The sequence below is a fragment of the Oncorhynchus gorbuscha genome, linkage group LG19 (assembly GCF_021184085.1).
Source record: "Oncorhynchus gorbuscha isolate QuinsamMale2020 ecotype Even-year linkage group LG19, OgorEven_v1.0, whole genome shotgun sequence".
NCBI classification, from domain to species: Eukaryota; Metazoa; Chordata; class Actinopteri; order Salmoniformes; family Salmonidae; genus Oncorhynchus; species Oncorhynchus gorbuscha.
The window spans coordinates 35,007,562-35,035,043 of NC_060191.1; the positions used below are offsets into that span (position 1 = coordinate 35,007,562).

Here is a 27,482-nt window from a genome sequence, read left to right on the forward strand (position 1 = left end):
TGGGGGACACCAGTGGTGAGAGCGCGTGGTGAGGAGACAGATTCTCGCCACGCCACCTGGTAGGAGCGACCTGTCAGGTAGGACGCAATCCAAGCGTGGGCCGCGCCGGAGATGCCCAACTCGGAGAGGGTGGAGAGGAGGATCTGATGGTTCACAGTATCGAAGGCAGCCGATAGATCTAGAAGGATGAGAGCAGAGGAGAGAGAGTTAGCTTTAGCAGTGCGGAGCGCCTCCGTGATACAGAGGAGAGCAGTCTCAGTTGAATGACTAGTCTTGAAACCTGACTGATTTGGATCAAGAAGGTCATTCATTTTCCAAATTTTTCCTGACTTTCTGTGTGCAAATAAATGAAGGGCAGAAAAGACACAACACTCCAGCAAATTCCCTCTGATATTTCCTCCTCTTTGCCTCTCAATAACTCGCCCAGGGTCTGTTATGTCGATGAATATGATACAGATCCACAAACAAAAGTGTTAGGTCTGACTGAATATTGCAATATAGCACACACACAATTAAGAATTATTGATATATCTCTACTTTTTGTACACACATGAGCAGTTACTATAGACCCATCCCATGGTTCCATTTAAATGCCATTAGTATTGATGTAAAAAATAAGTAATAATAAACATCATATCTTCAGGGTGGGAGGGTTTTTGTCCTTGTCATGTAGGCCTACACACGATGTCATACTACTAGACTAGACTACTGCAACGGTTTACATTTTGACCAATTAGTCATATCTGAAATCAGCATATTCAAAACCTGTAATAGCGCAAAGCGAACGATTTATACAACATACAATTATAAACTCATTAGTCTTGCAATGTATACATCCAATTTGGCGCAATGCAGTTTTACAACCAGCCAATTACAAAATCGGGTACTTTTCTAACCGTTTCTCTGGGCCAATAAGGATCTGCGTTACATTGGCTTAGTTGCAGCTCATCTCATTACACCACTGTGGTCATACTTGATCAAAAATAAGAGCTATCAAATTGACAATGTATATCCATTTAAAATATTGAATGTTCACAGCTTCGATAGACTGAAATAATGGGCGCGTCTGCTTCTCATCAAACAGAATCCTGCAGTATCCCTGCGCGATTCGTGCACGTAGTACAATGCCTTTTTTTGTTTGATGAGTAACAGGGGACGGTGCTAGGCAATTTCAGTGAGTGCAGTGATAAATAGGACGCGAATAGATTATTATATTCTGACGCATTTGTGGTGTGCAGTTTTAAGATTGGCAGGTTCGTCGGAGGGGGTGAAGAAAGATGTCACTTCGCGGAGCGATATAGAGTGCAAATGAGGCCACATCAGCAGTGACGCGGTCCCTAGTGTTTCCGGGCAACTTCGCAGAGAAGGGACTGAATACCTCTAGCGAATTGTTTTTCAGCACTAAACAACGATACATACGTTGGACACAGTTGGTTTGCCAGCCACGAGGGGGACGTTGACTATTTAGTAATTTAAATTGTCGAAGTGCGAAGAATAAAATGGTGAGTATAGCCACCGTTTGCTAGCTAGCTTGCTGCACTCATTCAACCCGCAGACAAAGCCAAGCGTATGCTATCTCGCTAACATGCATTCGTATTGGGTTCGAGCAACGCCTATAGTTATAACGAGCTCGCTATCCGTAAACTAGCTAGCTAAATAAGGTGTGACTGAAAAAAGTTTTTTCGGTCTGGCAGCTCAACTGTTGATATCACCACCTGTCCGGGCTGTTGGCTTGACGTTGGAATGCAATAACTTGCAGTTGGTCAAGCTCATACGGAGTTATGACAGACAATATAATATAATAATAACATGCTTGATTGTGGTCACGTATTCCTTGCCAAGGCAAAACGTATGAGGCATATGACTATCTGATTAACGTTAGCCATGGTTAATTTAACATACTGTTAGCTAGTTAAGGTCATTGGTTTCTCTTATCGGGGTTGGGGGTACTAATGGTGAGTGGGCGTGGTGAAGGCAGAAGCATAGCGCTGTTTGATGTAATAAAACCCAAACACACTGCTAATTGAATGAACTTAATCGGTAGTATTAGTTGGCTGCTTAGCTAGCCATCTAAATAATTGTTTTCATTCAACGTTAGCTATGTAGGCATGAGCCAGTTAATTTGTATTTTGCAATGAAACAATGCCGAGATTGTACTGTCCCAAGGTAAGCTGATAGCTTGTGCGCAACAAGCGAACCTGTGTTGTCATGTTTCCAATTACATAGCTAGCAGGCAATATGATATAGCTAGTAATACTTGTTGTGCATCGTTTTGTTGCGCAAATTGAGATGGCAATAGCGATGCGATATTTGAGTCTTTCGTCATGGTGTTGCGTATTGCACCACCACGTTGATCCGCAGTCTGCTGTTCGTGAATGATCTTCGTTGCCACCCCTTCTTTCTCGCCCCTCTACCACACGCATTCCTCCCCTCTGCATTGAACCACATGGTTGTTGCAGTATACTGACACGGGATCCGCAGTGCATGCTTCTGCAAAAAATGGGAAAGAGACTCAAAGACCTTGTGACAAACAAAGGCTTGTCCTCGTATGCTCTGCTTTATCCCTCATAATTGCTGTTTTGCGGAACGAAAGTAAGGCCTTGGAGCTAAATCTATAATTCACGGTGGGTTTGTTTTGCACCAAGGATAAGACACAATTGCAAATCTGAATATCTTGTCATCTGCCCCCAAAAATGAGGCAGCACCACTTTACCACCACAGTGAATGTGGAATGAACAGCATTTAACCAGGACTGTACATAATCGCACAGTATAGTAACGTTACATGGGATCTCAATACTGCTCAAATGCAACACTGTTTTCCTGAGCCATTTGGTGTTTGACACGGCCTTGTAAATGCTCCTCAACCACTGCTTGATTCCTCCACCCTCTGCATGGATAGAATGCGCTGCAGTCTGCTTGCTGCCCTTTCCTTCCCCCCCCCTCATCCTGATGACTCATCCTGTAATGAACATGTGCAAAACACAGTCATATGATTTTTTTTTTTGTATTTTTGCCCCTTTTCATGATATCCAATTGGCAGTTAGTCTTATTGCTGCAACTCCCCTACGGACTCGGGAGAGGCAAGCGTCCCTGCCAAAGCCCCACTTCTTGACACACTGCTCGCTTAACCCGTAGGCCAGAAGCACCAATGTGTCGGAGGAAACACTGTCTGTGTGCCCCTTTCTGTCGGCTCCTTGCACACTAACCTGTTGTTTTGTTTGTGGGGGGGGGGGGGTCGGTCGCGGTAGTGCACGCTTTCACTGGTATGCACACTTTCACTCAAGCAATAAATTATATATGTATGATGACGAAGACCCACAAAAAGCAACATAGGTGATAATAGTCAGTGTGCTACATTGGCGACCCTGTTCCTGCCGCTCTAATTATAGCAGGCGTACTGAGGTGTATTTATACCCAACCCTCATCACACTTCCTCAGCCTGAAATATGCTGGTTGACTGACTCACAGGCCTGATAAGACCTCGTCCTCAACTGATGGTCTCAGACTTCGCTCGTTCTGATATTTCTTTATTTTAATGGATTATGTGTGTATTTATCTTTTGCTAGGTATTACTGCACCGTTGTAGCTAGAAACACAAGCATTTCCATGCACCTGCAAATCTGTGTATGAGACTAATAGACCTGGATTTGATTTGAAATGTTACGTACTAGATACAGGTCTAATTGGCAGGAAACCGCTAACTGGCCTGAAATTAGTGACCATGTTGACATACGCACAGTATTCCGGTTAGTAGCTCATATCCTGCTTAAGGTCTTATTTGGGATAAGCTGTTTAGATGCACATTTTGATATCCCACTCACGAGTATTCCTGTATCCATGACTGAACAGAATATTCATATGGGTTAAATGGAATCCTAACAGAGATATGGACACTGATTGTAGGCCTATAACTTCTCACGTCTGGCTTAATAAAATAAAGTGCATTCGGGAAGTATTCAGACCCTAGACTTTTTCCACATTTTGTTACGTTACAGCCTTATTCTAAAATGGATTGAATTAATTGTTTCCCTTCAATCTACACACAATAGTCCGTAATGACAAGGTGAAAATAGGTTTTTAGACATTTTTGCAAATATATTGAAAATAAAAAAACGAACTACCTTATTAACATAGACTACCGTTCAAAAGTTTGGGTCACTTAGAAATGTCCTTGTTTTGAAAGAGAACCATTTTTTTGTTTGTTAAAATAACATAAAATTGATCAGAAATAAAGTGTAGACATTGTTAATGTTGTAAATGACTTGTAGCTGGAAATGATAAGATTATATATTTTTTTTTGATGGGTGTACAGAGGCCCATTATCAGCAACCATCACTCCTGTGTTCCACTGGCACGTTGTGTTAGCTAATCCGAGTTTATCATTTTAAAAGGCTAATTGATCATTAGAAAACCATTTTGTAATTGTTAGCACAGCTGAAAACTGTTGTTCTGTTTAAAGAAGCAATAAAACTGTCCTTTAGACTAGTTGAGTATCTGGAGCATCAGCATTTGTGGGTTCGATTACAGGCTCAAAATGGCCAGAAAGCATTTTCTTCTGAAACTCGTCAGTCTATTCTTGTTCTGAGAAATGAAGGCTATTCCATGTGAGAAATTACCAAGAAACTGAAGATCTCGTACAACGCTGTGCACTGCTCCCTTCACAGAACAGCGCAAACTGGCTCTAACCAGAATAGAAAGAGTGGGAGGCCCCGGTGCACAACTGAGCAAGAGGACAAGTACATTTGAGTGTCTAATTTGAGAAACTGACGCCTCACAAGTTCTCAACTGGAAGCTTCATTAAATACTACCTGCAAAACACCAGTCTCCATGTCAACAGTGCAGAGTTGACTCCGGGATGCTGGCCTTCTAGGCAGAGTTGCAAATTAAAGCCATATTTCAGACTGGCAAATAAAAAGAAAAGATTAAGACTGGCAAAATAACAGACACTGGACAGAGGAAGATAGTAAAGTGTTATGGACAGACAAATCAACGTTTGAGGTGTTTGGATCACAAAGAACATTTTGTGAGATGCAGAAAAAATGAAAAGATGCTGGAGGAGTGCTTGACGCCGTCTGTCAAGCATGGTCGAGGCAACGTGATGGTCTGGGGGTGCTTTAGTGTTGGTAAAGTGGGAGATTTGTACAGGGTTAAAGCCTTCCTTCTTCAAGATCCCCGTCACTCCATTTTGCAACGCCATGCAATACCCTGTGGACGTTACTTAATTGGAGCTAATTTCCTCCTACAACAGGACAATGACCCAAAGCACAGCTCCAAACTATGCAATAATTATTTAGGGAGGAAGCAGTCAGCTGGTATTCTGTCTGTGCTGGCCACTCCATTATAGTCACTGGATCTCAACCCTTGACCGTATGGTACGTAAGAAGTGCCCATCAAGCCAATCCAACTTGTGGAAGGTGCTTCAGGAAGCATGGGGTGAAATTTCTTCAGATTACCTCAACAAATTGACAACTAGAATGTCAAAGGTCTGCAAGGCTGTAGTTGCTGCACATGGAGGAATCTTTGACGAAAGCAAAGTTTGAAGGACACAATTACTATTTCAATTAAAAAATCATTATTTTTAACCTTGGCTATATTTCATATGTTTTCATGGAAAACAAAGACATTTCTAAGTGACCCCAAACTTTTGAACGGTTGTGTAAGTATTCAGACCCTTTTGCTATGAGACTAAAAATTCAGCTCAGGTGCATCCTGTTTCCATTGATCATCCTTGAGATGTTTCTACAACTTGATTGGAGTCCACCTGTGGTAAATCCAATTGATTGGACTTGATTTGGAAAGGCACACACCTCTCTTTATAAAACATCCCACAGTTGACAGTGCATGTAAGAGCAAAAACCAAGCCATGAGGTCAAAGGAATTGTCCGTAGAGCTCCGAGACAGGATTGTGTCGAGGCACAGATCTGGGGAAGGGTACCAAAAAATGAAAGGAGTTTGGAACCACCAAAGCTGTGTTCAAAGCTGTGTTCAAATACCCATACTACATACTTAATGAGTATATACTACATACTATTAGTTCATTTTAGTATACTGTAAACAGTAGCTTTTCAGTTGAGCGTACTAGAGCTTTGTCTGTCTACTGGAAGTTGATGCTGTTGCAATTCAACATCTTGCTAGCTTGTTAGCTAAACATTTTACGATTTTGGGTGTGTTCGTAAATTCAGTCTGGAGTGCCAGAGTGCGCTCTGGGTGTTCATAAATCCAGAGCGATGTAATTTTGTCTGTTCGTGTTTCACTCTTGGAGCATTCAGAGCGCACACTGGCCGACGGGTAGGGTTGATCTGAGCGTTCAACAGCAGTGAATCACCCAAGCTATCTACTTCCAGGCACAAAGGAGAAAACACTTTACTCTGACTATTTTACTCACCCTAGCAGAGCTGGTTATACAGAGCGTTAAGTGACTAACTGCTGCTGGCAAAAATTAATGTTTTTTTTTTTTTTTTTTTTGCTGACATTTACTGACACTAGCCATATTCAACGGGTGTTGAGCGTTCGTAAATTTAGCAGTTACTCTGTTCAAGAGTGCTCTAAAATCGGAGTAGATGGCCAGAATTAACAATGTCCATTGACATGCACAACGACAATACCACTTAGCTAAGAATGATGTGAATAATCAAGTCAAACGTTGCGTAGTTAGTTAATATACTGCTTGGCCAGTTCGAGGTATTAGTAACCAACTAACGTTAGGTAACTAGCTAACATACTGCTGTAATGCTTTGCCGTTCGTACGGCTAGCGTAACTAACAAATTGTCAACCAACATAACGTAACTAATTTTAAATCATTCCTTTATTACATTGCTCCACATTTTCAGAACATTTGTCATAATTAGTTAAAGCAATGAATTTGTGCCTTCTCTCGTCAGATTTCGACTGCATAATTTCTAGGGCAAATAAATGATCACTATTTCCCCCCCCCCATCGATAACGATAATTATCACGATACTAATCATTGTTTAAAAGGTGCATATCTGCTTCAAACTCAAGAATGCCTGCACAGTCCGTGGTTAGAGCGATGGGGCAGTAACTAAAAGGTTGCTATATCGAATCCCTGAGCTGACAAGGTAAACATCTGTTCTACCCCTGAACAAAGCAGTTAACCCACTGTTCCCTGATAGGCCGTCATTATAAATACGTTGTTATTAACTGACTTGCCTAGTTAAAGGTGACATTTAAAAATATATATATTTGAGCAACAAAAAAAATTATACTTGAAGGAAAATTGTCCCCTGTTTGCGGCCAGGGAGCACGTACCTGGGGTCAATTAAATTGATAAGCCTCTTGAAAGCTTCCTCTTTGACTGTGTTAATTGGTAGCATGTCCTTAGCAATGCAATGCATAATAGCATTTGTGATGTCTTTTTGATGTTTGCTTGTAGGGCATAAATGCTGTCAGTGTTGACTGCTTTGGGCAAACATCCCAAGATTGGCTGATGCTTGAGGGGTGTTTATCAATACCGTGGCGCAAACTCAAACTTTCTGCATGTTCCAAAGAGTGATTTCGCTTCAGATGTTGAAAAAGGTTTGTCGTACTACCAGACTTCGTTGCCACCTGTCTACGGCACAATTTGCACTGAACATTTGTCGGACTTCAAAAAGCCAAACCACTTCCAAATGACTGAAACAGTTGAACCCTTATCAATAATGTCTTTGTTGGAAGCTGCTCCTTCTCCATGGCTATCACTGCCACTGTTTTTGCCTACATCACTGCCACTGTTTTTGCCTACATCACTGCCACTGTTTTTGCCTACATCACTGCCACTGTTTTTGCCTACATCACTGCCACTGTTTTTGCCTACATCACTGCCACTGTTTTTGCCTACATCACTGCCACTGTTTTTGCCTACATCACTGCCACTGTTTTTGCCTACATCACTGCCACTGTTTTTGCCTACATCACTGCCACTGTTTTTGCCTACATCACTGCCACTGTTTTTGCCTACATCACTGCCACTGTTTTTGCCTACATCACTGCCACTGTTTTTGCCTACATCACTGCCACTGTTTTTGCCTACATCACTGCCACTGTTTTTGCCTACATCACTGCCACTGTTTTTGCCTACATCACTGCCACTGTTTTTGCCTACATCACTGCCACTGTTTTTGCCTACATCACTCATTTTTGGTGGTTAATAGTGGCTACTCCATAACTCGAGCTGCTAAGTGGTTTTTAGTGGGCTATACCTCTCCACGTGCATATTGTCACTTCTCCGCACGTTCCTGCTGCTCCTAGTTATTCTATATCGACATTATCGAAAATTAATCTAAACATTTTTATATCGTTATTGAGGGAAGAATTTACCTCTAATTATTGATTTATCGAACAGCCCTAATATTTTCTGCCATTTTCTTCAAATCTGAAAATGTTGTGAAGCCATGCCCATTTTCTGATTAATTGCATTATGGTCCTTAAAAGCACAGAATAGTGAATGGTGTACACTTCATGTATACTTCGTATTTTTGCGAATTTAGTACGACATACAGGATCTTTTGGCATATTATGACCAATAAGCATACTCAATTCACAAATACTGCGGTTAGTATGTGTATTCAAACTCAATTCTTCCTAGAGTTGCCCGCCCGGCCAAACTGAGTAATTGGGGGAGAAAGGCTTTTGTCAGGGAGGTGACAGAGAACCCGATGGTCACTCTGACAGAGCTCCAGAGTTGCTCTGTGGAGATGGTTGCCCTTCTGGAAGGTTCTCCCATCTCTGCAGCAAGCACTCCACCAATCAGATCTTTATGGTAGAGTGACCAGACGGAAGCCTCTCCTCAGTAAAAAACACATGACAGCACATTTGGAATTGAGAAACAAGATTCTCTGGTCTGATGAAAACAAGATTGGACTCTTTGGCCTGAATGCCAAGTGTCATGTTTGGAGGATACCTGGAACCATCCCTAAGGTAAAGCATGGTGGTGGCAGCATCATGCTGTGGGGATGTTTTTCAGCGGCAGGGACTGGGAGACTAGTCAGGATCGAAGGACAGATGAAGGGAGCATAGTATTGTGAGGTCCTTGATGAAAGCCTGCTCCAGAGCCCCCAGGACCTCAGGCTGGTGCGAAGGTTCACCTTCCAACAAGACAATGACTGTAAGCAAACAGCCAAGACAACTCGGGAGTGGCTTTGGGGCAAATCTCAATGTCCTTGAGTGGCCCAGCCAGACCCGAGCCCAGACTTGAACCCGATCAAACATCTCTGAAGCTCCCCACCCAACCTGACTGCGCTTGAGTGGGTCTGCAGAGGAGGAGGAAAAACTCTCCAAATACAGGTGTGCCAAGCTTGTAGCGTTATCCCCAAGACTACTCGCTGTAATCACTGCCAAAGGTGCTTCAACAAAGTACTGAGTAAAGGGTCTGAATACTTATGTAAATGTCATTTCAGTTTTTTTTTTTTTTTTTACCTTAACTAGGGAAATCGGTTGAACAAATTCTTATTTTCAATGACGGCCTAGGAACAGGGGTTCACCTCCTTGTTCAGGGGCAGAACGACATATTTTTACCTTGTCAGCTCGGGGATTCGATCTTGCAACCTTTCGGTTACTAGTCCGATGCTCTATCCACTAGGCAACCTGTCGTGCAAAAATGTCTAAACCTGTTTTTGCTTGGTCATTATGGGGTATTGTGTGTTCATTGATGCGGAAGGGTGAAACTTTGATTATTTTGAGACTTAAGGCTGTAACAAAATGTGGAAAAAGTCGAGGGGTTTGAATACTTTCTGAATGCAATGTATTAAACTGATCAAATGAACCATTGTATTTCTGTTCAAAATGTATCAAGACTGCCCAAATGTGCCCAATTTGTTTATTAAGAAATGTGCACTCTCCTCAAAGTTATTTCACTGTACTATCCTGGGAAATGTTCTTGTTACTTACAACCTCATTCTAATCGCATTAGCCTAAGTTTGCTCAACTGTCCCGCAGGGGACCCACCAATCCTGAAGTTAATACTTAAAACGTTGCACATATACTACTGCTTCTTGTGGCCAAAATCTAAATTGCACCTGGGCTGGAATAATACATGATGGCCTTTCTCTTTCATTACAAAGATGATTGTATTATCTTTTACCAGATCTATTGTATGTTATTCTCCTTCCCATTTCCACAAACTTCAAAGGGTTTCCTTTCAAATGGTACCAATAACATGCATATCCTTGCTTTAGGGCCTGAGCTACAGGCAGTTAGATTTGGGTATGTCATTTTAGGTGAAAAATTGAAAAAGGGGCCAGTCCTTAAATCAACTCCTGCAAAATTATGCATTTCTTGCAGTAAAATTTATACAATAAATGTTAATTTTGACTCGAACAGGAGTGGAGAAATTGTTTTTCTTTCTTTCAGCATCTCTTGAGACATGTTATCTTGACACGTATGCAAGCACACAGTATTTCAACCACATAAAATATGCAACTGAAGACATTCGTTGTTTTCTCAACTTTTAATTTCCTTAGAATCGATCAAACTGATTACATTTTGCACAGGACCAATCATTCCACTGTTTTTGAGTAATTGGGCCCCCCCCCCCCCCGGTCCCTAAACAAAACAGACAACTTTATTGGTGTTTACATAGAATGGATCCATTAGTAATCTAGTTAAGACATTATTCTGGTGAGCTCTACTGCGTTTAGTCTAGATACATGCACCTTCTCTTCTGTCACAGCCTAACTACAGTTGACAAACAAATGGCCTGCCAAATGTCAAGTTATAAGCAGAAACTTGGGGGTGAAAGTGCGGAATATCAGCTAAATGAATTATGGTGGATCTAACTGTGAGGAGCCTACTTTTTTGAAGTGATTTGTTTGACAGATGAAAACATCACTCAACACCCATGATATTTGGAACTGAGCCTGCGCAAACCACGAAAAACAACCGTAAACGGCATAAGATGTTTTACATGCCACAGTATCCTGGCTTAATATCGGCATATTTCTCAACCAGGACCGGATATGTTCATACAGTACCAGCCAAAAGTTTGGGCAAACCTACTCGTTCCAGGGTTTCTCATTCTTTTCACTATTATTCTGCAATGTAAACGTATTTGTAAAGACATCAAAACTATGAAATAACATATGGAATCATGTAATAACCAAAAAAGTGTAACAAATCAACATATTTGAGATTCTTCAAAGTAGCCACCCTTTGCCTTGATGACAGCTTTGCACATGCTTGGCATTCTCTCAACCAGCTTCATGAGTCACCTGGAATGCATTTCAATTAACAGGTGTGCCTTGTTAAAAGTTAATTTGTGGAATTTCTTTCCTTAATGTGTTTGAGCCAATCAGTTGTTGTGACCAAGGTATAGGGCTATCTACTGGTATACAGTGTATATAGCCCTTTTTGGTAAAAAAAAACAAAACAAGTCCATATTATGGCAAGAACAGCTCAAATAAGCAAAGAGAAACGACGGTACATCATTACTCTAAGACATGAAGGTCAGTCAATCTGGAAAATTTCAAACATTGAAATCTTTTTCAAGAGTAGTCACAAAAACCTAGCGCTATGATGATCCTGGCTCTCATGAGGACCACCACAGGAAAGGAATACCCAGAGTTACCTCTCCTGCAGAGGATAAGTTCATTTAGTTACCAGCCTCAGAAATTGCAGACCAAATAAATGCTTCAGAGTTCAAGTAACAGACACATCTCAACAGTTTAGAGGAGACTGTGGGAATCAGGCCTTCATGGTCGAATTGCTGCAAAGAAACCACTACTAAAGGACACCAATAAGAAGAGACTTGCTTGAGCTAAGAAACACGAGCAATGAACATTTAGACCGGTGGGAATCTATCCAAATTTGAGTCCTTTTGAGATGCAGAGTAGGTAAACGGATGATCTCCGCGTGTGTGGTGCCCACCGTGAAGCATGGAGTTGTGGGTGTGCTTTGCTGGTGACACTGTTGGGATTTATTTAGAATTCAAGGCACAATTAACCAGCATGGCTCAACAGCATCTGCAGCGATATGCCATCCCATCTGGTTTGCGCTTAGTCCCATCATTTTGTTTTTCAACAGGACAATGACCTAACCTCCAGGCTGTGTAAGGGCTATTTGACCAAGGAGAGTGATGGAGTGCTGCATCAGATGACCTGGCCTCCAAAATCACCCGACATCAACCCAATTGAGATGGTTTGGGATGAGTTGGACCACGGAGTGAAGAAAAATCAGCCAACAAGTCCTCAGCATATGTGGGAACTCCTTCAAGACTATTGGAAAATAATTCCGGGTGCAGCTGGTTGAGAGAATTATTCTACTGTAGAAAATAGTAAAAATAAAGAAGCTCTTGAGTCTGTGTCCAGACTTTTTAAAATGGTACTGTATGCATCAACTCAAACAGAATACTTGAGTATCCCGAATAATAATAATAGTATAACGGTGTGCATGTAAACATGTGTAGGAACAACATTATGCTACTCGTGTGAGCACTGAGGTTATAGGGGTGAAAGTATCACTGTCATTTCATCTGGTCTCGTGCGAATCCAGTGGGGCAGGTATGGTTACACACAGGAGTAAAAGAGCAGCCTTTAGGTGATTGTGGCTTAATCTACTTCAGGCTATAATATGTTTGGGGCCATGGACAACTCTCACTCTTGCTTCCTCTCGTCTACACAGGCTGACCAACTGACTGAGGAGCAGATTGCTGGTGAGTACAATCCCTAACCCCGAACAGTGAGGTTCTGTCCTTTCAAAGCTCTTCAATCCAATCCCAGTAAGTCAAAGTGATTTGAGTTCCTGTCGGTTGGCCAGATAGTGTGGGTGCTTAGAGTCATGGATCCTCATGGTAGTGGCCAACATTTAGGCTACTCTGCCTGTTAGTTTATACTGCTGCTGCTAATCTTGTACCTACCATTCTTAGTAAGAGGTGTTTTTTTTCTTCATCTGCACAGCTCTAAAAATTGGGTGAAATCAGTATGTTGAACGCATCCTGGGAATTTGCCCTTAGCTGTCCAGTTTTCTCACATCAGTGCAGATGAAGAAAAGGAGACAAGGATAGAAAGACCATGTAGACTATTGACGTAGCCAATATAGGCATTTCCACCAATCCCACACTGTTTCCTGTTTGCTTATTCAGAGTTCAAGGAGGCCTTCTCACTGTTCGACAAGGACGGCGATGGCACCATCACCACCAAGGAGCTGGGCACTGTCATGCGCTCTCTGGGACAAAACCCTACTGAGGCAGAGCTACAGGACATGATCAACGAGGTGGACGCCGATGGTAAGATTAGAGAGATGTGTACAATGACACACACACACACACACTGACGTGCTGACACGCATGCACAAACAAGTATGGTCAGAACCTAACAAGGCTGACCCCTTTCACATAGTGGATGAATGGTGACACACACTGCATAATTACTGGCCCTTAACCGCTAGGCTACCTGCTGTCCGACCTGGATGGTACCATGGCTCTGGTTTCATGGTGGATCGCATTTCAACCAGCCATCGTTTCCAACCACAACAAAGGCTCACCCATAGAGTTGGACTCTAAATGGATAAAACCCGTTTTTGGCATGGACATAGAGCTCGCCAGCTTGTAGTCCGAAAACTAGAAATTACTTACCTTTTTGGTTCGATCAGCCATTCTTATGGTGGAAATGAAGAGGGGTTTTGGGATAAATGCAGATAATAAGGTCAACACAGGCTTAGGGGATCTTATACATTTTCATCAGTCAGTTAACATAACAGTAAAAATTTTGAAGCCTGTATGTGCTTGTTTTTGATTACATAAATGCTTCCAAATTCACAAAAGGTGACGTTAGCTGATGATTCTCATAAATAAACTAGACAAGTTGTTGTGTATTGATATTCTAGTTTTGTCCCTTTAGGGCACCTGTAACACCCCTTGCTTACCTACGTTGAAGTGCTTGGAATGTTCTTCCTGTGAAATGCATTTAACAATGCCCACGTTAATTTCTACTCCCGTCATGTCCTGTTAGTTGTATAAGTAATACAGTGTGCTATACTACAACTGGCGACGAGGAAGAAACGTTCTCACGTTTGTGCTCATCTTTGGCAGAAAGTCTGAGTTAAAGACGCAAACAAAACGCGGGGCTAGCCAGTCGAGTGATGCTAGCAAGCTTTTGATGTCACGGCAACGAGAGCCTCGAGGGATATGAAGAGTTTTGCTGCGGGAGAAAGTGAAGTCGGTATGAGTTAAAAGAAAGAAAAGGGGTCTGGGACCATCTGAAAAGTGTGAGAAAAAATCATCCGAAAATGTCTGCATTGATTGGAAATATAGGAACATTTTCATCTGTGGAACAATGGAGATCTTACACAGAACGTTGGAGGTCTTTGTGTTGGCAAATGGAATTAAAGCAGAAGTCGTTGTGCCAACATTTTTGACTGTTATGGGAGGAAAAACATTCAATCTACTGCGCAGCCTAGTAATGCCTGTAAAACAAGGTGATAAATCATATGATGAAATTGTGGCTACCTTTTTAAAAGGACATTCTCCCAAACCACTGATAATCGCAGAGAGATTCTGGTTTCATAAGAGAAATCAAGATTAGAGGGAATCAATTTCACAGTTTGTGGCTGTATTGAAACAACTTATCTGAACACTGTAAATTTGGGAGATCAATGAGTGACACTATATGTGATAGGTTAGTGTGTGGCATGCGCAGCGAGGCAATCCAGAAACGCCTTTTTGACTAAGAGTGACTTAACATTGCAGAGAACAATAGAAGTGAGTACGTCAATGGAAATGGCAAATAAAGACGCACAACAGCTAAGTTCTTCGACTAAAGTGCATAAGGTGTCTACGTGGTTAAAAACAAGGCAGGAGGTGGGAAGCCATGCTGTCGCTGTGGGAAACCAGGTCACCAAGCAGAGGAGTGTTGGTGCAAAGACTTACACTGCAGAAGTTGTGGAAAAATGGGTCACATTGAACGTGCAGAGAAAAACAAAAAGACACAATCAAACAAAAGTACTGAACAAAGGAAAAGGGACTTCAGGAAGTTCAAAAAGAGTGCATAAAATGAAGGGGGAGAATCTTTGCATATTATGTCCATTTCAGACAATGGATACGGCTAATGGGTGACACCGCTACTGGATGGAAACGCTGTACGGATGCAAGTGGACACTGGAGCAGCCATATCTTTGTTGTCTGAGGCTGTATACAAGGAGAAACTACATCCCCTCACTACAGCCCACAAAGATGAAGCTGAAAACACACACTGGTGAGATTGTTCCAGTGAGAGGAAGCGTGATTGTTACAGTGGAGCACAACAAACAGAAGGTAAAGCTACCACTCTACATTGTGAAAGGCAACCATCCAGCATTGCTAGGACTCACATGGCTGGAAAAGACCAAATTCAACTGGCAGGAAATTCACATGGTTGCAAAAGAGGACACAAACCTACAAGGGATATTGAGGAAACAGGCGGATGTGTTCAAAGGAGAACTTGGCAGTATGAAGGACATAACAGTTAAACTGACAGTGAAACCAGACAGCAAGCCAAAATGCTTCAAAGCTAGACCTGTCCCATACGCCATAAAACCAGATGTTGAAATTGAGCTAAACAGACTAGTCGAGAGTGGAGTCTTGGCTCCAGGGAATGTTAGTGAATGGGCTACACCCATTGTTCCAGTCATGAAAAAAGATGAATCACTCAGACTGACTCTGTGGTGATTTCAAAGTCATCATTAACCCAGTCTTGACTGCTGAAAAATATCCACTACCCCTCATTGACAACCTCTTTTCTGGTTTAGCTGGAGGACAAAAATTCAGTAACATAGGCCTGACATAAGTCTACAACTACAAATGCATGTGGACCAAGAGTCACAAGAACTGTTGACCATAGTGACTCACAAAGGACTATACACGTACCGGAGGCTTCCTTTTGGAATCACCTCAGCTCCGGCCTTGTTTCAGAGAGCTATGGACCAGATACTGCGCGGGCTCACTGGGGTCCAATGTTACCTCGATCTACTCATCACCGGCAAAGACGAGCAGGAGCACCTGAGAAACCTGAACGCTACACTACAGAGATTGGAGGCGTACGGTTTGAGGGTCCAGAAGGACACCTGCAAGTTTTTCCGGCCTTCTGTTGAGTACCTGGGCCACGTCATTGACAGTTCGGGGCTCCACAAGGCGCCATCGAAGGTGAAGACCGTTGCGGAAGCTCCATCCCCACAGAACGTGAGTCAGCTGAGATCATTCTTTGGACTACTGACATACTACGCAAAGTGGGTGCCAAACCTAGTTAACGTGTTAAAGCCACTGCATGAACTTTTGAACAAAACCAAACAGTGGAAGTGGACAGACAGACGTGAGGAGGCCTTCAAGAAAGTGAAAACAGCCTTAGCTCAGTCAGAGGCCCTAACCCACTTCAACCCCAACTTGCCATTACAGTTGGCATGCGATGCATCACCTTATGGCGTTGGTGCAGTTGTCTCTCACATCATGCCATCAGGTGAAGAAAGGCCAATTGCTTTCGCATCACGGACCTTAAGTAAAGCCAAGAGCAATTATGCACAGAGCGTGAAGCACTCGCCATTGTGTTTGGAGTTAGGGTTAGAACAGAAATTTCATCATTAGACCCCTCACCTCCATCTTTGGTCTCCACACCGGCATTCCGTTGCGTGCAGCAACCGCATGCAGCGATGGGCGTTATTGTTATCTACTCACCAGTACGATATCAAGTACAGAAGTTCTGAGCAGCACTGCAATGCAGATGGCCTCTCAAGACTTCCCTTACCTGTCGCACACACTGAGCACTCCCAGGCTGAAATATTCTACTCCAAGGAAGTGACAACTCTCCAGTTACATCTGTCCAAGTGAAAAGGTTCACTCACACTGATCCAGTGATGTCTGAGGTCGTGGACATTGTCACTCGTGGAAAAGAAGTAGAGATGTCGGACAGCCTACAACCTTAGTGAGGAGAAACGAGTTCACCGTTCAGTTTGGATGCTTGCTATGGGGTTTTCGAGTCACCGCTGCCACTGAGAAGGCAGGTGCTTGAAGAACTCCATTCAGGGCACTGTGGCATGGTGCGAATGAAGGAGATTGCACGCAGCTACTTTTGGTGGCCAGGTCTGTACGCAGCTATCGAAGACCAGGTCAAGTCATGTTCTGCATGTCAAAAGATGAACATGCCTCAGCTAGCACCACCACCCATGGAACTTCCCAGAGGAGCCTTGGCAGCGAGTCCACATAAACTATGCAGGCCCACTGGAGGATCGTATGTTCTTAGTTGTAGTTGACGCACTCAGAGAGAACCATCAAAGAGCTACGGTCAATCTTCAGTCGCTTCGGCTTGCCAACGCAACTTGTTAGTGATAATGGCCCCCAACTGGTGTCTGAAGAGTTCTGGTCATTCATGGAAGCAAATTAAATTTAACACATCAAGTCAGTGCCGTATCACCCTGCAACGAACGGCCTCGCTGAAAGGTTTGTCCAAACGATGAAGCAAGCTTTAAAATCATCACAAGGGAACGGCTCCCTCAATGGGCGTCTAAACACCTTCCTGTTAACCTACAGAAACACTCCCCCACGCTACAATCAAAGTGGCACCTGCGCCAGCCATGATGAAAAGACAGCTTGCACGTGACTCGACCTCCAAAGACGAAACAGGTTGTACAGACACAACAGCGAGCACAGGTGGAGAGACTGAGCAAAGCAAAAGACCGAAGCTTCATGGCTGCAGAGCGAGTTCTTGCTCGGAACTACTGCAAAGGTCCAAAGTGGATACCAGCCACAGTGGTCGCACAAACAGGGCCTGTGTCCTACACAGTTCACACACCGGAAAACATCATCTGGAGGAGACATGTGGATCAACTGTTGCCAGGAACCAACCTCAGAGATGACTCATGTCAAGCAACAAACCAGGATCAGCTACTGGAGACCTACCATGACTACGAGCCATCGCCTGAACATCCACTGCAGCAACCTACAAATGTGGAAAGTGCTCCAGTCTCCAGAGTGCATACGCAGGGTACTGTTGCACCCCCGTCTGGGCATACACCATCACCACTCAGACTCAGAGATAATGAGACTGTAGACTCAACTGTACGTCGTCATTACCCTGCAAGAGAAAGACGACCCTCTGACAGGTTGACTATTTAGTTCAGACTAACCTCAGACATTGGGGCAGAATACACCCCAGGGTTAAGTCTGGGGACTGAGGTCGTCTACCCTCTTTCCCTAGTTTGGAAAAGGTTATTCTGAAAAGTTCATTTATTTACATTAAGAGAACTTATGTTAAAAAGAAAACACTAGGCAAAACAGTGAATATTTACTTTTTCCTTATGAGTCATCAAAGGTAAAGGGGGAGGAATATGTTGTGTATTGATATTCTAGTTTTGTCCCTTTAGGGCACCTGTATCCCCCCCTAGCTTACCTACGTTGAAATGCTTGGAATCTTCTTTCCTTTGAAACGCATTAAGCAATGCCCACATTAATTTCTACTCATGTCCTGTCCTTATATTAGTTGTATAAGTAATACAGTGTGCTATACAACACAAGTCAGTTAAGACTTACTCCGGCCAAAACCTGGACGACGTAAGGCCAATTGTGCGCCGCCCTATGGGCACTCCCAATCACGGCAGGATGTGATTAAGCCTGGATTCGAAACCGGGGACTATAGTGGTGCCATTGAGGGCTTCCACCATTTTTAAAGTAGTCAACTGGGTGGGAATTCCATATGTGTTATGGAATGATCACATGATTCCATCAAGAGGGATCAGTCAATCAAATCAAATATATTTATATAGCCCTTCGTACATCAGCTGATATCTCAAAGTGCTGTACAGAAACCCAGCCTAAAACCCCAAACAGCAAACAATGCAGGTGTAAAAGCACGGTGGCTAGTCAATTAATTATACTCATGAGCAAACATTCCATAACTGTCGGTGGCAGTAAATCGGCAACCTTGGCTTTTATATCTGTTAAAACAACACATCTAGACAGTAGTTTGCAACCTTTGTTTGTTTGCCAACTCCTAGACTTAATTGAAGAAGAAAATGGATTACTTAGAAATGGAGATTACCTCAATGGTGCTGCCTGTGTACTCAGATGCCAAGATGATATCTCTCTTTGGGCGCATTCCAGAATGTACTGACAAAAATTTCAACACAGCTCATTATGAAATAAAGTGTGTGTGTGTGCAAAAACATAAAATGAGGATTGTCTTGTTCGTCCTTAGGTAACGGGACAATCGACTTCCCAGAGTTCCTGACAATGATGGCAAGGAAGATGAAGGACACAGACAGCGAGGAGGAGATCAGAGAAGCCTTCAGAGTCTTTGATAAGGTACGTATGCTCCACACCGTCCCCTTTGATTGTTGTACTCCGTCAATTGGAAATGTGCTTAGTGTTTTGAGCCATTATGATGGTCTGTTTTAGATTTTTGTGCTTAGAATTGTGGAAATGATCACATACTTGTGAAAATTGCACCAAAGTGATTGAACAAAAACGAACACTTCATGTTCTAAGAATGTGACGTTGAAAGTGGGATGGACTACTGCGCCTCTGCCATCCTGATGTTATGTAATCCAGTGTTTGTAGTCATCGTTATGTCTTAACTGTGTTGCTGAGAGGAGGGCTTTGTTTGTTGGGAGTGGAGTATAACGTTACCCACATGCAGGGTGGGGGCTTATTGCAGTGCAGGAATCTGAGTCACAAGCTAATGGGGAGCGCTCATTGCCTGGGCTTATATTGCTCCGTGCAGGTGTGATTGTGTCAGGCATGGTTTTTGTTGGACTTTTGTGCAACAGTCCTGAAGGGCCTTGGTTACTGCTACAATGCCAGTTTGCTAGGGAAGATGGACATGTCACTGATCATTCTGATAGAAAAGCCTTGTTTAAACTTGTCAGAATGAGATCAGGTCAAAGTACTGTATGTAAGAGCCTTCTCTCTTTGCCTATTGAATGAGCCTGTTCTCCCTGTAGGATGGGAATGGCTATATCAGTGCGGCAGAGCTGCGCCACGTCATGACGAACCTCGGGGAGAAGCTCACAGACGAGGAGGTGGACGAGATGATCCGCGAGGCCGACATTGACGGAGACGGACAGGTCAACTATGAAGGTGAGCTCAACGTCCTTCCCCTCTCCCATTCCTGCGTTTGCAGATATAAAGGAAACGGATAGGTGGAAGCTCCCCGTAGCCTGTTGCAAGCCAAGGTGGTGCTAAATATCACCGTATTTCCAAGACTTTTCTGGTACCTTCCGATCTGCGAAAACCAGAGGGCTAAAGATTCTCTTAAAACCTCCACTTCCTCGTCCTCCTTTTTCCTCCTCTCTCTCCCTCTTCCTGCTCCTCCTCTCAGATCTACTGTGAGTTCACTGAAGTTTCTTTCCACTGTTGCCCCTGTCAGTTGTGCCTTATTTCTCTTTGCTTTGATGCTGAAAGTAAAGGCAATAAAAGGAGTTATCCATAACAATCATGAATGAATCACTGCTCATTGAATTCAAAATAGTATTGAAGACCTTGATTCCTCATGTTACTTTGTTCCAATAATCTTATTAATGTGCCATAATCATTGTTAATTAACAGAATGCCCTTTATTCTTGTGTATTTCTTATTTTTTTCTCTCCCTGTTTTGTTCTGCCTTGCAGAGTTTGTGCAGATGATGACAGCCAAGTGAAGTAGACTGTGCTCTCACACATTTCTCTCTTACATTGCTTGTCCTCCTAAGATCACGCTGTCTTTAAGAAAACAAAACAATAATCAAGCCAAAATGTAAAACTTAAAAAATGATTCAATGTACAAAATTATTTAATAAAAAACAAATCCACGTACTTCTAGGGTATCTGTTTTAAGAGTAACTGCAGATGAAGCCCTAACAGAAGTTAATGGACCAAGCTTTAACGAGGCATGAGGCCCTTACTCCAGAGTAAGATCCTTGGGAGTCTCCCAGATGCCGAAGAAATTTGAGGAAAGGGCAACACGGACGAGGGATAGGAATCCATGCCCCCCCCCCCCTCCCTTGCCCTCAGAACAGCTTCAATTCGTCGGGCATGGACTCTACAAGGGGTCGAAAGCGTTCCATAGGGATGCTGGCCCATGTTGACTCCAATGCTTCCCATAGTTGTCAAGTTGGCTGGATGTCCTTTGGGTGGTGGACCATGGTTGATGCACACAGGAGCGTGAAAATCTCAGCAGTATTGCAGTTCTTGACATACTCAAACTGGTGCGCCTGGCACCTACTACCATACCCCCTTCAAAGGCACTTACATCTTTTGTTTTGCCCTCTGAATGGCACACATACACAATCCATGTCTCAAGGCTTAATTATTTATTTTTTTACTTGTCTCTTCCCCTTTAACAACTTGCATCAATAAGGGATTATAGCTTTCACCTGGTCAGTCTATATGGAAAGAGCAGGTGTCCCTAATATTTTGTACTCTCGGTGTGTAATATACACATGTATGTAAAAATGCTAACAGTTGGTGCAAGAATTAGTGGGAAAGGTTGCTTTGGTGCTCAGTTGAGGAGAGAATTCACCCATTCCTAAGGGATTGTGGGGAGTTGATAGAAAAGCACTGGTTGTTTGGTTGGTTTTCATTGTGTTCTGCATTGTTTCGGCAGGCTGTTGTCTTTCGTTCTCAAACAAGGCTTTTAATTTCCCAGCACCACTGACCTATGGCATAGGAGTACCGAGATGTACAGTTTCAGAATGTTGATTATGGTAGCACACTGAGAGCATTGCTGTGAAGATATTCTATCTTTCATATATCCTGATACAAATATGAATGTCATGCTTTTTAAATGTATGTTATCAAACGTTAACGTATAAATTAATTACACATTTTGGTCACCCAAATATATATATTAGTGTATCGTTAACTTTGCATGACCTATTGTTGATATAGAATGACCTGTGAAATGTTTTGAAATGTGCCATAATACTCTAAAGCCTCAACCTGGCAAGAACTTAGTAAATTAGAACATATTATGAATATACAGTATAAGCTATATACAGTACATACCTATTTGCACTTTGGTGTAAACCGTATATTTGAACATGTTCTGTAAAAAAGACAATGTTGCTGCTGCTAGAACAACTAATTTGTCTCTTGCTCCTGTGGATTTGTTAGATCCTCATGTTGTCGTCAAGTGTTCACATCTTTTATCTGTGCTGCGCTTGCTGTTCTGCTGAACAGAGTATATATTCACTAATATATTTATTTTTGTCAGTGAGTTGGAAAAACTAAATCAGTTTGACGGGTATAAATTAGGGGTTGCATTTCTTATTTGGGGTTGAGTGAAAGGAATGCTAGGAGAGGTACTGAATCGTTGCGTGAAAGACAACTTGTGGACTAAAACTATCTGGCTAGCTTTTACTGGTTGGTTAAACTTTGATCTACAGGTTGGAAAAGACACATGGTTAAGGACTGTTAAACCTCTGGAGGTAGTGTACAAATTTAAAGATGTGAAATATTAATGTTTGCCATGAATAAATACATTTACTGAACTTCACTGAGTGTCTCCTTGTCCTGCGTAATACTTCATACGCAATTTTTATAAAAATAAAAAAAAGAAGCTAATTTGAGTTATTTGGACTGTGGAAGAAACTTCAACTCCATTCAGTTAGTGTGTGTGTACACCCTTTGAGATTGGGTAAGAGAAAGTCACCCTGGCCTCCGTAAGAGGAGCTATATTTGGTGGCTCATGGGATTGCCACAGGAGCCTTTGGTAATCCGGGTCAGCCAGGTTCATGACATCTCACCCCTGTAACTCCAAATGCCTCCCAAGTTTGACCCGCGGTGACGGGCAGGGACAGCCAATGGAATCAATCATATCTGCAGCCTGTTGGATGTGATTTGGATGTTGGCTAATATATTATCTTATGTTATAGTACAGTAAGTAGCTCAGGTACATTTAATTAGGAATCTGAGGACCTCCACTCAGCTGGAAAGCTATAACCCCCTTTACTGTACGTCAACTGCCTATGATTGATTGTCTAAATATAATCTATGGCAGTTGTATATAACACATGATCATAACTGGGCAAGGCGCCTGTGTAAGAGCAGTTAACTACAATTTATGTAGAGATATTACATTACAGCACTAGTACTACAATAACTTTGCTGATATTTAGGAGCAAACTTGTTCTTCAAGCATGTTCTGTGAATTTACATAGTACAAGGTTGTATTAGTCTGTTGTATTAGTGCCTCCCCTACTGGTAGAAGAGGATAGCCTCTGTTATATGATATGCTTACAACTATAGCAGACCGGAAGGAACCAAATAACCAACAAGTCGCTGGATCGAACACCCGAGCCAACAAGATGTAATAATAAACAAAACATTTTTACTTTTTACTGCCATCTAGTGTTAGTGCACAATTATAATTGATCTCTCCTGATGACCTAGATATAATCATCTGATCTCTTCCATAACACATAGGAAGTCCCACCCAGTTGACTACTTTACAATGGTGATAGCGCCAAGTTCTATGGGCGGCTTGGACCTGCCCAATATCAGGTTCTATCAGTGGTGTGCCCACCTCGATTTGGTTAGACATTGAGACTTCTCTTTCAAAATACCCCTTACAGGATCTTTTATTTTTCAGAAGTTTCAAGGCTGTAGACGATCACTGCAATAATCCCATTACACTTAACACACTCAAAGTATGGAGGTCAGGTCAACACTTCCTGGGAAGGTCCAAACTAACCTCTGCTCTTACCCCAATTCTTAACAACCCAGATTTTAGTCCAGGATTGCTGGATGCTGGCTTTACCTTTTGGCTTAACAAGGGCATACATAGACTAAATGACTTATTCCTGATCAGATGTTATTGTCATTTGAGCAGATGGTCGAGAAATATCGACTCCCAAAGCAGGACTTTTTCCACTTCCTACAAGTAAGACATTATATTCTGAAGAGCACCACCTTAATTGGTAACCCTGATATGTCTGTCATTGAAAGAATGCTTTTTTTCCCACAAAGGAAAATGTCTAAGTCTGTTTTATGATGCTTTAAAGTCCTTTTCTGCTGTCAACACACAGAGGGTGAAACAAGTGTGGGAGAAAGAAGTGTCTGTTACTATTGACGAAGAGATGTGGGAGGACATATGGAGATATGCAAAAACAATATCTATATGTAATCGTACTAGAGCAATCCAGTTAAGAATAATACACAGATGGCATATATCCCCAAATCGCAGACATGCTTTTAGCCCCACTTCCTCTTCTCCTCAGTGTCTTAAATGCAAAACGGATACAGGCACCCTAACACTTTATTTATGGTCATGTTGCCAAAATACAAAGATACTGGTCTGGTGTTCTGCAAGAAATTGAAAAGATCCTAGGGGTTGATCTAGAATTGGACCCAGTTTCTTTACTGTTAGGTCTCCCTAGTAGGCATGTTACTCCTGTGGGTAAGAGGAGGCTTTACAACATCCTTACCTTCGCAGCGAGGAAAAACATCCTTTTACAGTGGATTAGTGATAAGGTTCCTTCTATTAAAGATTGGCATAAGATACTATTTGAATGGGTGCCACTGGAATATCTGACATGTACATTGTATTCTAAAACAGACCAGTTCTACAACGTACGGGAACCTTATCTAAATGACCTAGAACCTGAGGTATCAGCAATTATTCTGCAAGGATTCTCTTAGAATGGCGGGGATTTATGTATTTCAGAACTACACTGTACGTTCCATGTGTGGAACCTAACTTCTTGGTTTAAACTGAGCTTTTTGGTTGAATTTCTGTTTGTAAGTTTGTTTAAAATGTATATATTGAGAGACGCAATGATGGGGATGGGGTGAGAGAAGCATCGAGCGGGAAGAGGAAAATGGTGTGTGTGTGTGTGTGTGTGTGTGTGTGTGTGTGTGTGTGTGTGTGTGTGTGTGTGTGTGTGTGTGTGTGTGTGTGTGTGTGTGTGTGTGTGTGTGTGTGTGTGTGTGTGTGTGTGTGTGAATGTATGTATGTATGTGCATATATATGTGTAAGTGAGTGCTGTTTTTTTTCTTCTTTTGTTGCTTTGTCTCTGTTGTTTTATCTCTTAATATGGCTGAAAATTGTGAAATTCTAATAAATACTATTACAAAAAAAACAAATGGTGAAAGCCCTCAATAGCAATGTCCATGCCAAAGCAGGTTTTATCCATAGAGTCCTCTGTCTAACTCTGTGTTGCCTTCACCTTTTCAAAGATGTGTGGGGGCCAGAATGGCCCTATGTGATGCTCTGGGTGTAGTTTCACATATCCTCACTAGGTGATGCTGTATCGTTGTCTTGGAAAACTTAAGACACTAAAAGAGGCCTTTCTACTGACTCTGAAAAACACCAAAAGAAAGACGCCCAGGGTCCCTGCTCATCTGCGTGAACGTGCCTTAGGCATGCTGCAAGGAGGCATGAGGACTGCAGATGTGGCCAGGGCAATGAATTGCAATGTCCGTACTGTGAGACACCTAAGACAGCGCTACAGGGAGACAGGACAGACAGCTGATCGTCCTCGCAGTGGCAGACCATGTGTAACAACACCTGCACAGGATCGGTACATCTAAACATCACACCTGCGGGACAGGTACAGGATGGCAGCAACAACTGCCCGAGTTACACCAGGAACGCACAATCTCTCCATCAGTGCTCACACTGTCCTCAAGAGGCTGAGAGAGGCTGTACTGAGGGCTTGTAGGCCTGTTGTAAAGCAGGTCCTCACCAGACATCACTGGCAATGGGCACAAACCCACCGTCCCTGGACCAGACAGGACTGGCAAAAAGTGCTCTGCACTAACGAGTCACGGTTTTGTCTCACCAGGGGTGATGGTCGGATTCACGTTTATCGTCAAAAGAATGAGTGTTATACCGAGGCCTGTACTCTGGAGCAGGATCGATATGGGGGTGGAGGGTCTTTCATTGTCTGAGGCGGTGTGTCACAGCTTCATCGGACTGAGCTTGTTGTCATGGCAGGCAATCTCAACGCTGTGCGTTACAGGGAAGACATCCTCCCTCATGTGGTAGCCTTCCTGCAGGCTCATCCTGACATGACCCTCCAGCATACAATGCCACCAGCCATTATGCTCGTTCTGTGCGTGATTTCCTGCAAGACAGGAATGTTCTGTCATGGCCAGCAAAGAGCCCGGATCTCAATCCGATTGAGCACGTCTGGGACCTGTTGGATCGGAGGGTGAGGGCTAGGGCCATTCCCCCCTGTATTGTCCCGGAACTTGCAGGTGCCTTGGTGGGAGAGTGGAGTAACATCTCACAGCAAATCTGGTGCAGTCCATGAGGAGATGCACTGCAGTACTTAATGCAGCTAGTGGCCACACCAGAGACGGACTGTTACTTTTGATTTTGACCCCCACCTTTGTTCAGGGACACATTATTCCATTTATTTAAGTCACATGTCTGTGGAACTTGTTCAGTTTAAGTCTGTTGTTGAACTTATGTTCATACAAATATTTACACGTATTAAGTTTGCTGAAAATAAATGCAGTTGACAGTGTGAGGACATTTCTTTTTTTAGTTATAGAATGTTTAGACATGTAAAGCCCCCATGCAGTTGAAAATATATATTTGTAATCATCACTGTATGTTTATTGCATGAAAATAAGTACCAATTAAACATTTGGACACACCTACTCATTTAAAGAATTTTCTTTATTTTGACTATTTTCTACATTGTCGAATAATAGTGAAGACATCAAAACTATGAAATAACACATATGGAATCATGTAGTAACCAAAGAATTATCTCAACCAGCTTCATGAGGTAGTCACCTGGAATGCATTTCAATTAACAGGTCTGCCTTGTCAGTTAATCAGTCGTGTTGTGACAAGGTAGGAGTGGTATACAGAAGATAGCCCTATTTGGTAAAAGACCAAGTCCATATTGTGGCAAGAACAGCTCAAATAAGCAAAGAGAAATGACAGTCCATCATTATTTTAAGACATGAAGGTCAGTCAATCTGGAAAATTTCAAGACATTTTAAAGTTTCTTTAAGTGCAGTCGCAAAAACCATCAAGCGCTGTGATGAAACTGGCTCTCGTGAGGACCGCCAGAGTAAAGGAAGACCCAGTTAACTGCACCTCAGATTGCAGCCCAAATGAAAGCTTCACAGAGTTCAAGTAACAAACACGTCTCAACATCAACTGTTCAGAGGAGACTGCGTGAATACGGCCTTCATGGTCGAATTGCTGCAAAGAAGCCCCTACTAAAGGACACCAATAAGAAGAAGATACTTGCTTGAGCCAAGAAACATGAGCAATGGACATTAGACTGGTGGAAATATGACCTTTGGTCTGATGAGTTCAAATTTGAGATTTTTGGTTTCAACCGCCATGTCTTTGTGAGACGTGGAGTAGGTGAACGGATTAACTCTGCATGTGTGGTTCCCACTGTGAAGCATGGAGGAGGAGGTGTGATGGTGCTTTGCTGGTGACACTGTCAGTGATTTATTTAGAATTCAAGTCCCACATAACCAGCATGGCTACCACAGCATCTGCAGCGATACACCATCCCATCTGGTTTAAGCTTAGTGGAACTATCATTTGTTTTTCAGAAGGACATTTCCCCATTTCCCCA

At 42.7% G+C, this 27,482-nt stretch overlaps 1 protein-coding gene across 1 annotated transcript; it reads left to right on the forward strand.

Annotated features, from left to right (window-relative positions):
- Positions 1–1,164: 1,164 nt before the first annotated feature.
- Positions 1,165–22,426, forward strand: LOC124005296 (calmodulin-1). Its single transcript, XM_046314422.1, has 6 exons — positions 1,165–1,502; positions 12,616–12,646; positions 13,076–13,219; positions 19,152–19,258; positions 19,897–20,032; positions 20,563–22,426. The coding sequence occupies exons 1-6, from the start codon at positions 1,500–1,502 to the stop codon at positions 20,589–20,591; spliced, it is 450 nt and encodes a 149-aa protein (XP_046170378.1). The 5' UTR covers positions 1,165–1,499; the 3' UTR covers positions 20,592–22,426.
- The last annotated feature ends 5,056 nt before the right edge of the window (positions 22,427–27,482 follow it).